The sequence below is a fragment of the Falco peregrinus genome, chromosome 8 (assembly GCF_023634155.1).
Source record: "Falco peregrinus isolate bFalPer1 chromosome 8, bFalPer1.pri, whole genome shotgun sequence".
Lineage (NCBI taxonomy): Eukaryota > Metazoa > Chordata > Aves > Falconiformes > Falconidae > Falco > Falco peregrinus.
This window is the reverse complement of record NC_073728.1, coordinates 32,030,591-32,042,645: the sequence shown is the minus strand read 5'-3', so window position 1 is coordinate 32,042,645 and position 12,055 is coordinate 32,030,591. Positions and strand designations below refer to the sequence as shown.

Genomic DNA, 12,055 nt, shown 5'->3' with positions numbered 1-12,055 from the left:
AAATGAGGAAGAGATCACTGCTCACCAGAGAATACCCCAGCAGGGTTTATTTATTATGCCAGACCACATCTCTGTGCAAAAATTGTTAAATTTCTTGATCTCATAATCTTGTGAGTGCTTTAAGAATTCAGTGCTCTATAAGCAGCCTTTGAGAAAATCATACTGTCTTCTGTATTAACTTGCGTGATTTGATGTGCATGAAACCAACTTTAAAAATTGTGGCAGCTTTTATAAGCTACTATAAAATAAACTATTTGCATGGTCTGAAAACAAGTTACTGAAATGTACCTGTGTTTTATCAAGCCCACTCCTATGCAGTGCTTCCTGATACTCCTCCTGAATTGCTTTGACATGGTACACCTGGGAAGAACTCACTGCAGCAGCAGAAGTTGATTAGGGAAAGGAAAGGTCGGGAGAAAATTAACTTCCTGGAGTAGAATTCTTTTAGTCACTATGGCAGTACTCCTATTTTTTAACTCTTATATTTCTTCTCATTCTTAGAGGTGAACCTACACCTACTTGAATGTAGTAAGAAGTAAGAGTGGTGAGGGGGGTGTTAAATGGCTATAGGCGATTAAAGCGTATTAACATAACAGGAAGAGATCAGATCTCCCATTTTTCACATCCAGTTGATTAAAGCTTGAGGATGTGTAGATATATAACAAAATCATGCCCTTATGCTAATGTCAAACTAGATTTTCCTTAGGTTCCAGATTTCCTTTCTGGTTCCAGATGTGCCATATTTTTATTGTATGTAGTTTTGGCAGCAAAAATGCCCTGCGGTGTTACGAAAGAGCTTGTTCAGTGGGAAGCATAGTGACTTGCTGTACCTGAGCTGCGAGCTGTACCAATGCTTTCTTCTTTCTCTTCCTTCCCCTGCTTTGGACGCTGAAGCTGGCTGTCCCTGAACAGCATGTGAATTTTGAACCCCAGCAGAGTTCATGTGGCGAAAGGGGCTTTGTGGGAATTAGGGGAAGCTAGCCCTAATACTGGCCTTCCATTGCATGCAGCTTGCTTATTTTTGTCCTTTTTTCTTATCTCCTTGCCCTCTGCTTTGCTGGTGCAAGTCACAGATTTTGTTCCGTATGTATGAGACTAGCTAGCACTTAGCTTTGGCCAGGGCATGTGAACTTCTACGGTTGTTATGCTTTCTGAAGCTACTTTTTGCTAGCAGTGCCTGGGGTTTTGTGTATGGTTTTCCTTGTACTACTTTCCTGGAAAAATAATTAGCCGAGCATTTCCAAAAGGAAGTAAAATCACACAATATATTTTCACCCTAAATAGGAACAGTAGTTATTTGCTTGATCCTGAACGAGCAGCATCCCTTCTTTTCCCAAGTACCCTCCACAACCAAATCAACTGCTGTTTTTCCAGACAAGAGCAGTAAAGGCTAAAATTGAAGAAGCCCTTAGGTATATTAAAATAAGCTGTGAAAATGTACAGTGCTGCTATCTCATGGTAAAATTCTGAAACATTAAAGCCTTCATCAGAAGAGCACTGAGTTATGCATAGTGCTATGTAATAAATAAACAACTAAAAGCATTTGCAGTCTTCAGAAAAATTTGAAAATAGTTAACATTCAGGCTTTGCAATTTGGCCTCTGCATGACTGTATCGGTCCCTTCAGAGAAAATGCAATGACTTTAGAGTAAGACTGAATAAAAGTAAATGATGTAGTTTTAGACTGGCTGTGTTGTCTTGTGTAAAACATCTGCAAGAAGCTGAAGCTGTCAGTAGGTCAGTTTAATTTTTTTCTAAGTCTAGAATTTCACAGTATCAAATTTTAATTAAAGGAAGAAATGTTCCATGAAATTAATCCCTATGACTTCTTAATGAACAAATAGCATTTATGGATTAGAACTTAAGCCTTTTTAATTGTTGCCTCCAAGTCAAGGAACATTTGACAGTTTTTGTGATGTTCTGCTTAAGCTGTTGGTACAATAAACATATGTTACTGATCAACATATACTACTGAACAACAGTAGCATAAGATTAGAGATCCCTGTTAAAAAAAAAAATAAAAGTAGGGGAGAAGGCTTGTGTTTTGAAGAAAGCCTGTTCAGGTTGCCATGGAGTCAGTTTATTTAGCTATAGATTTACTATATCCTGGATGCTGCACATTTGGAAAGGAATACTGGTTGCCTTAGCTGTGATAGCTTCTAATTTTTCAGCTCTTATATACAACAGATTTCATATCTGTAGTAAAGAAAGGCCTTCGCTGCCCCTGTGGTCCAAAGATCATCAGCAATAGAAAGGGAGGCATTTTTACTCCTGCTTTGTAATAGGTATTGTGAAATCAGGTGATATTTCAAGGACTAAATCAAAGTGTGTGTCCGTTAGTATGTGATAGGTTTACAAGGATAGAAATGTCTTCAGAAAGTTATGATATATATATTGTTGATATATAAAGCCGGCTTTGTTTCTGTCTCTGGAGTAATGCTCAAGTTTTCAATATTTCAGACTTAATAACCCATCTTAATGTTCCTCTGTGTGATGACATTGTTTCTCCTAATGAAATAATTCTGTCCTCTCTCCAGTAACTTTTCTTGCACTGTTGAAGCTGTACCATTTAATTTTTTGACTACTCATATACTGTAGACTTCTGGGTTTTGATACTTATCATCATAATTTTATGTTTAAGCACAGAACTGGTCTGTATAAGAGATCAGCATAAACATATGGAGTGCCTAAATTTAGTGTAAATGCTATTCTTGTGACTTGTGTGAGGCAGGTTCTGGACCCCTTCATTTCAATTTGACAGCTCCACTTACAAATAGGGAGCACTGATCAGTAGCAATGGTAATTGTTCTCCATCCTTTAATCCTGCGGCACATTCTTCTAGGGGTAGAGGCCTGCAACCCCAATAAAGCTTCTACTATCACTCATATCAGTAGGTCTGTTCACCAGTGCCAGATGCCTCTGCCTAAGATAACTTCAGAAACTAATACCTAACTTTTTTGTAATCTTGTTGGGTTTGTGATTCATATATGCAATTACCATTAATTATTTCCTTCCCTCCTTTTAATGTTTATGAAGCTCTCTGCAAGAAGGTGGTTTTATTCTAGTACATGAAACTTTCATTTCTGCAGCACATATTTTGGAGAAGTTAGCATTGCTGAAAAATTCCTTTTGGGAAATTATGGTGCTCTATTCCTTCTGTAGTTGCTTACCCATTCCTTTTTAATAAGCTGAGGCTGTTATACTGTATTGTCTTCCTTGATTACAGAAATCCATTTATTTAGACTACATGGAACAGGCATGCCAGTCTAATAAAGCAAAGAGCCATTTGCGAGGGATGTGGAGTGCTGCTAGTACTTAATGCTGTTTGTACCAGGGCTCTGCTGGAAGCAGCTTGGTCTGTTCTGGGAGAATTGCTGTTAGAGCCACTACTAGCAAATTTGTTTCCTTGTCACTTTTAACTCTCTTATACGAACTGGTTCCACTCTTTTCTTTGTTATCTGTCCTTCTCTGAAGGCTTGGACTTCTTTGATCATACCTTAAGTCTGTTTCTCTGGTCCAGAATCACAACTTTTATTTTCCTTTCCCTGCTCTCCTTTTGTAGCATATCTGCCTTCTCAATTTGCGATGTTATGAATTATTTCAAAACAAGGGATAACAGAGACATCATCTCTTGTGTCCCCCTTTTTCCTGTGCCTCTTTACTGTCTTACTACTTTCTTATTTTTTCCTTTTCCTCCTTTCCTCTTCTTCTTCTTTTCCTCCTCTTTCTCATTATATGGATTTCTGCTTTCCCTCCCAAGTCTGTTCAAGTGTGAAGCACAAAGTGATTTTCAGCAAGGCATTAGAGTAGTGAAGGAGCATGTGCCGATATTGCTTAGTACAGCAGTTGTTTGAAGCTGTTTCCCTAAGTAAACAGTACAAACCAGAGGAATATGGTGAACTACAGCAGTTTATTACTGTAGATGGGTTTGACCCAACTTCATTTTCTTGGCTATTTTTCATTGGCTATTTTCTGTACAGCACTAGTCACAGGCAGGTGCTGTAGGAAGCACTAAGGCTGATCAGTGCGGCCTGATGGTGAATCAGGCGTCTCAGAGTAGTAAGTCCGTAACACCAGGCTGAGTGGGTCTGTCAGGTCCCATATTTCCATTTTCACATGCATCAATGTCTCACTGCTCAGTGCCAGGAAAAGACCTACGACATAAGCCAGGGAGACAAGATTTTGGCTAGAAAAAGCTTTGCTAGAGTAGAGAAAAAACATCCTCTCCAGGCGGCTTCCAAATTTACATTGAGCTCAAATAACCCTGGGACAAGCTTAACTTGTTGCCTCCCAGAGGTTCAGTGGACGTGGTCAGTGAGGTGGTTTCAGTTTTTCTAATCACCATCCTTTTATGAATCATGGGTTTTTCCAGCCTGGCACTTTGTGTTGCTGTAATATTGTTTTGGATCATCTTGATACACCTTTGAAAATTTTTAAGGAAGGAATAAGCAAAATGAAGCTATTTTCATGTGCGCACCGAAAGTAGGGTTGGCAATTTAAAGGCAAGACATAAGAGGTCTGAACTCCAGCTAAACAAAACAAAAAGTGTATCCAAGTGACCAATAAATATTTATGACATGTTATATTTGGTCATGATCACTACTTTAGTTTCAGAAGTGTCTTTGCTCAGGTTCTTAGAGCAGAAATATCTTTCCTGGTCTAGTGTACCATATAGGTCATAGTTAAATGATCTTGCTTCATAGCCGGTGAATCCAAGACAGAGGAGACCACTGTGGATACTGGAAATTACATATCTATCACAGATAGATTTTATTTTTAAGAGTGATTAATTTCACTCCAGAGCTTATCATGTCATTGTACAGCCTCAAAAAAACCCCAAAATCAAAACAACCCTAGTTTGTTTTGTGAACTATGTTGATAATCTCAGATTTCAATCTTTCCTATCATCAATCAGCTGGCTAAGTGTAATCCAGGAGAGGAGTATGGAGAAGGTAAACCCATTTGATATTGGCCGCGTACAAATCTAAATGGTTTGCAGTTTCATACAGAGTGGTGGAGCCTATATTCCTGTGGGTTTATATTTTTAACTCATGAGAATAGAAACTTGCAGTACATCTTAAGATTTTTGTGTGAATTTAGCAGTGATTAAAGGCATCTAATATTGATTGTAAATTGTTGGGGACATTTTTTGCACCTGAACATGTATACTTGGGGAAAATTAGTGTACATTTCTGTATGATTCTCTGTGATATCTGTTAACAAAGATTTAAGGGTATATGTGGAGGAAGGATGATTCCATTCCCATTCCTTCACTTTCTGCTTGGAGTACTGGCAAGGCAAAACAGTTGTATTGGGTGGTTTCAGTGATTTTTGCCTTCTGAAAGCTGAAACTAGACCACTGACTCAAAATCAGTTTGATCCCAAGGTCACTTAAGATGTCATGAAAATTCCAGTAAGAGACCCCTTTTTTTCCTCTTCTTGACTTCACAGAAAAGAAGAGCAGCAAGAAGACAGAAAGTGCACAGGCTGCCAAGTCAAACAAGACTTTTGCACCCATTTTCCTTAAAGGCCTGACTGACCTCAAAGTAATGGATGGAAGTCAAGTGATAATGACTGTGGAGGTATCAGGTGTGTAGCTATAGAACAGTATTATTTAAAAAAATTGTACTACTGCAAAATAGGTGCTTTTTTTATCCACTGGCCTTTTCTTTTAGCAGGTGTTTTTGCATTTGGAAACAATATTTCAAGGAGTCAATCTTTCAAAAGTAAAAGCCAGGTTTGTCTAATCTGATCTTCAGGGTGGATGAACATTGTCCAGATTTAATGTGTTCAAACCCTTACAAGTATTTCTTTATTGGAATAATAATAATGATGATTATAAGGTTATTATTGGGTCCTGCTGTTGAATTAAAACTAAGTCACAGTGGACTTGTAATAGCTTCTGTCATGAACCAAACAAGATTGAATTCCTGTCAGCTGGGGTAAGATTAGTGCTCTAGAAAAGAGCAGTCCTGGTATGAACTTTGCTAATAGAAACCTTTGATAACCACCTATGTGGGATCTAGAACTCATTCTCCCTCTCTTGTATATATGCATCCCTTATTAATTTGTATTTTAATGGTAATAAGACAAACTTAGAACTACTCCACATTACACAGCATCAATTGAATTAATGAAATTCCTGAATGTTTTGAAGATGAAATTGCAGAATCAGGTGGCAGAAAAAACCAACCTTGTTAATATTCTTAATTAATATATGGTGGGGTTTTATGTGTGTGTCTGATTTTTGTGGTTTCCTGTTTTTCAGCTAACCCACCTCCTGAAATTATCTGGCTGCACAATGGGAAAGAAATCCAGGAGACAGAAGATTTCCACTTTGAGAAAAAAGGCAATGAGTACAGTCTGTACATCCAGGAAGTATTTCCTGAAGACACCGGCAAATACACGTGTGAAGCTTGGAATGAATTGGGAGAAACTCAAACCCAGGCTACACTGACAGTACAAGGTATAAAGTTCTTTTTTCCCTAAGGAAATGCTAAAAGAAAATAATTCCGATGTGCTGGAGGAGTATCTATTTAAAGTACATGAGTGTTTATAAGGGCTTTTGTGAAGGATGCTAGTTCTCAGTCTCTACATCTGAATTAAAAAGGATATTGAGCAGAAGCAACTTTAAAAAAATCTTCTTACTCAGGAACATTATGTTACTATTTCAAAAATGCATTCCTAAGTCCTATTCCTAGGGACAGTGCAAAACTTCTGCTAAATACAGCTTCAGATTATAACTATAAGGCTTACTGAGCTATGGACTTAATGTAAACCATTTAATGATGTTTTTCTTTCTAATTAAAGCCCTGAGTATTTGGAAAAGCTGTCTAGAAGCCAGGTATGCCAGGTATCCTGGTTTTAATATTAGCATTATAGTGGTAGCAGGAACACATGGTTTCTGCAATTTGAGAACTAGCTTCAAAAAAATTGGCTTTGAATCTCCACATATGATGTAAATCCCACAGTAAACACTGAAGTATCTACAAACTTTCTGTGATTGGGCATTCACTACCTTCATGACAGGGGACTTCATCTAATCTTATTGTGTGCCAAAATTTTCCCATAGCAATTACTGAGAATTACTGGAAATCAATGGGAGGCTTTTATTGTTTTTAATGTAAAGGATCTTAACCCCAGGATTTCAGGGAGCTGTGCCTCCAGGGGTGGATCTGTAGCCTGTTGTCACTGTCTGCTCTGAATTCAGAACTTGCTCCATTCTCTAAGCTCCCCTGAGATCTAGCCTTAGGGTCAGTCTTCTATATTAAACACAATTTTATGCAATTGTTAATGATGATTTATGACATGAGCTCTCAACTTCACAGCAGTCATAGTACTGTCACTTGCCCTTAAAGCTATTCCTACCCATATTCTCTAAGGACAAATCTTCAAGATTCCTTTTAGGGCAGCTTTAAAGTCTCTTTGTTTTGCTTTTAATATAAGCCTGGATCAAGTCAGGAAAGTACTAAGTAACTGATTAATTTTAGTATTGACACAAGCTATTTCCAAAATTAGAGCCTGACTTATTTTCACATTAAACACTTCGACCCTGCATGTTCAAAAAGCTTTGTTTGTCTGTGATTGTTTTACCTGAGACCAGTTAGTTATTAGTTACATTCAAGCTTGGCATTTTCTCCTGATTCATAAACTGTGTTTGTAAACGACAGAACCTCAGGATGGTATTCAGCCCTGGTTCATTAGCAAACCGAGATCAGTGACAGCAGCGCCTGGGCAAAGTGTTCTTATATCCTGTGCCATTGCTGGAGATCCTTTCCCCACTGTTCACTGGTTCAAAGACGGGCAAGAAATAATGCCAGGAACAGCATGTGAAATTCTGCAAAATGAAGACATCTTCACACTGATCTTGAGGAATGTGCAGTCTCGTCATGCAGGGCAGTATGAAATTCAGCTCAGGTATGTCTGCTATGAAAAGAGCTTGTTCCCTAGGAACAATTACTTACATTTACCCTCAAGTTGAAATTCCCACCTGAAGAAGACAAGAGCTCTCTTCTGTTCATACAACACAGTGGGGTACTAAAGGAACAAAGTATTTCTGAGGGATGAAAAGAACTAATAAAACTCACAGAGGAAAGAGGAAACACAAGAAGGGTCAGAAAGAAGGACAGAGCACTATAGAGTTTCCTTTTGTGATCCTGAAAAACAAAGCTTTGTGGCAGTAGTATGAGAAGCAATTTGGGGTTTTAGCAAGGAAACCACAACCAACGTCTTGATTTTGGAGATACTATTTATCATGTTTGCCATCTCTGAATATTTGTAAGGATGCCTGCTTTCCACGGGAACTATCTGACCAGGAAGGCCTGTTCTGCAAGATTGTGATCCATAGGGGAGAAGGTGTTCCCTGGCCTTGTTTGAAATGTCTGAATTTTATATGGAAGTTGTAGTCTCCTTTTTCTGGTGTATCTTTGAAATTAGGCACTTTGGTGCTTTGAACTATTTGTCATTCCTATAAAATTTGTAAGCGCTGTTTTGAATATTTTTTTCCTGGTAAAATAACTGTCCTTTAAATGAAGAAACAGATTTGTTGGTTCTTTACCTTGTAGAAAGTGCCACAGCATTTTCCACCTCCAAAGGTGAAGGTTGGGTGTAATTACATATCACCTATGTGTTTATAGAAAACTTACTGTACAACTTTAGGGAGAGAGAGCATTTCTTAGTAGATGTAACCTGTTTATCCTCTAAACAGGGAGTTTAATATTTTATAGTTATCGTTTATTTTCCATCCAGTGTTGCCCAAATGATGGACATGTCACTGTGTAGAAGCCTAGCTCTAAAGTATGTTTCCATAGACTATCACAGGCACCCACAAACTAGCTTCAGTATATTTTAGTATTTAAAGTCAGATGAGGAACTCACTTTCCACCAGAAAAGAGTGATTTAGAAAATTATAGCTATTGTATACCAGGATTTCCTACAATTAAGTGTTTCTACGCTTAATTTCAAGTCTTACTACTAACATTTATGTAGGTAGAGCTGTATGTGCCATGACCTCTTTGCAAATAAGCTCTTCAGTAGATTCAGACTCTTCATACTCTGCAATAAATTGTGAAGTGACTCATTTCAGAGTAATTGGCTTGCTTGTAATCAGCCCAGCATTCACAAACTGCAGATTTGCACAGGTCATGTCTCCATACATCCTTGCACCTAAGAAAAATCTCTTGGGGGATCAGTGGCATTTTTAACACTTAATACCTCTGGCAGGATTAGAAATGCCAGTTCAACTTCATTAAGGTCACTAACCTCTACATGTGAGAGCAGGCCGAACTGTGAGAATTGCTACCTTCTGCTGGTGCATTTCCACACTTAGGTATGTGTCTCTGGTCATGGGCATCTTCTCTTATATGTTGCTGGTTTCACTTAAACTGAAAAAAAATAGATATTTCAGCAAAATTTCAGGGATGGAAGAAGGAAAGAGAACAGGAAACACAAAGGAGAGCCAAGAGAGCTTTGTGGAAGATTTTTTGTGACTGACTTAAGCAAGTCGACCATAGTGATTAGGTGTAGCTGGTGATCACCAGGCCAAATTCATCACTGAAGACATTTGTCAAAGTGGAAGTCTGACATTATCATAGCTGGAGAATATAACAGAATGTACACTTCGAAAACAAGTTATTTCAGAAAATCAGCAAGGGAGAACAATTTTTTGGGTGGGATGAGAAGTAAAGTTGTAGCTAGAAAACAACATAGCAGATTACATGTTACTTCCAGTTATTCTCTAATCCTTGTACTGGAGAAATAGTTGGGCATCCCTCAAAGATCAGTGCATTCATGTTGGCTTTTTCTAATCTAATAATGAGTACAGCTATGCTGCAATTAAAGCAAGGGGAATGCTGATAACTCCTTTTACCCTGCTGTCATTTGTAAAATTTCAGTTACTGTGTGGGGAACAGAAAGCTATACGCTTTTAGGCAGTTGCTTGTATACTATGAGTAACAGAGAAGTAACTGCCTCAGGAATATCCAAGGAGCCAAATGTCAGCTGTATAACTTCAGGTTTGCAATAGAGCTAAAATAATTTTCAGCAGCAAATAATCTTGTCTAAATAGCTTTCTAACTGCTTGCATTTGTCTTGAATACTTGATTGAGAATTGTTTGTATATTCAGAAACAGTCTTAACGGTACCTGAGAGGAGGAGAGCTGCATTTGGTGCCTGTCTTTCAAAAACTCCTACAAAGTCCATTAAAAATATGGAATAACTAAAAAACCACAAGTCAATTCACTGAGGAGTTTATAGAGAAGTTGACAGTGGGCTGTTTTTAAACATAATCATTTTTTTTTCAAATAAAATGTGCAGCTTCTTTTCATGTATTAATTTTAGAAGCATGTTGCATAGCTGCTTCTAGGGAGTCATTCCTTCTCCAACTCCCTTAATTTAATCTGGGCATGTTTTCCTACCAGTGTTAATTATTTTCCAATTTTCTTCTCCACTATTCTTAAGCTCTAAATTCAGTCTTAAAGCCTCCACAATTGTTCTTTTGTGTTGGTTGCTCACAAATTAAAACTCTGGTCTTAAAAAATCGTGTTTAACAAAAGATCTGTGTGTCTCTCTCTAGTTCTTTCTCCTTTCATCAGAGTGAGCTGGCAAGGGTGTGTAGCCCGATGTAATCCTAGTGTGATCCATCAATGATTGCTGGTTGTTTTTCTGTCTTACCATACCTCAACATCATTTAGTATATGTGTTTGCTTTTTACTACACAGCAGACTAAGTCTCACTTTTAAGAGGGCAGTCATTATAGCCTCTGCTGGTCTTTGTTTTAAACCTCTGCAGACCTCTGATTCCTCTACACTTGCATTCTTCATTTTAATTGTCCTAATAATGTTCCATTGAGCCTGTTAATGCTCAGGCCACAAGGAATGGTGTTGCATAAATATAAAACAAACTGATTCACCCAGGACTGTGGTTCATCTGTTGAAATGTGAACATTAAAGCCTTCAGAATGCTGGCCCATGCAGCTGAGGGCTAAGAAATCAGTCAGAACACCTGTGAAACCATCATGATTGAAATGGGAAATAACAATCGGCTTTTGACTCAGAAAACCACAGACATCTTTTTCTCCCCCTTTCCTTTGCATCCCTCCAGTGATGCAAGCACTGGTATCCTTTTACCCCAGTAGGACTTTCTCATGTTCTTTCAGTCAGTGTGTACATCGTAAATGAAAAGGTAAGCAGAGAGTCTGGGAGTACTGGACAGAGACTGTTGAGCAAAGCCTTTGTCTTTATAAAAGCCAGTCAACATGAGAGACCTCAGAAACCCTCCTGCAGTTCTTCAAACAAATCATCTGCTTTGTTAACCTTTGCCTTCTCAGACATTAAGTATTTCTCTTCTCCTGGATTTCATCTTCTACAAAGTTTGGTTAGTGTTGATTAATCTTATTTAGAGATTCTGATAATCTGATTAAAATCAGAGGTAAACATTCATCTTCTAAATCAGTGGCGCTTTGAATACTCTGCAGTTCAGGTTATATAAAAAGCCTTTGTAAGATTACATTCCATTACACTAAAGAGGAAATATAGTTCTGTCTTTCTGTAAAATACAGTTTGCAAACCTTGTTTTCTGCTATCTGCACATTGCCTATTTTTAGGAAAGAAAAACATGACCCCTTTATGTTCCATTCCCCCACTCAATGCTGTAAAATGCAAATAAAATTATTGGTCTTTCAGGTATAAACCCTTTGTTTGGACAAACACCTCAAGTGAGGTAAATCAGTGTGTCCTCTTTGAAGCTAGTAGAGCTGCTCTGCTTTATGTCAGCTAAAGTTGTGATCCAGTAGATTAGTTGTTTTTTGGGGGGTTAAACTTCATGGAGTCTGGACTTTCTTTCCATTTAAGTAACTCACAAAAAAGTTGCAAAAAGTCATTCTGAGGCTTTGCAATTACCTACACTGAAGCATGAGCTATAGGTAGGGATCAACTTCTTTGTCTCTTTCAGTTCATTCTTAATAAAACATAATTTGCTTTGCAATAGTTGTTTTACACTTGGTAGACCAGTAGGAATTTTTGGTGTGACCCCACACTATAATTAACAATGCTTTTTTT

The 12,055-nt window shown here is 38.0% G+C and overlaps 1 protein-coding gene across 2 annotated transcripts in view; it reads left to right on the top strand.

Moving 5' to 3' along the window:
* The window catches only part of MYLK (myosin light chain kinase), a 216,412-nt gene that overhangs the window by 125,830 nt on the left and 78,527 nt on the right, over window positions 1-12,055 (top strand). For both annotated transcript variants that reach the window (XM_013304740.3, XM_027796454.2), the window contains 3 exons: window positions 5,451-5,588; window positions 6,268-6,465; window positions 7,670-7,916. In XM_013304740.3, coding sequence (XP_013160194.2) covers window positions 5,451-5,588; window positions 6,268-6,465; window positions 7,670-7,916 — 583 coding nt within the window. The remainder of the gene's footprint in view (window positions 1-5,450; window positions 5,589-6,267; window positions 6,466-7,669; window positions 7,917-12,055) is intronic.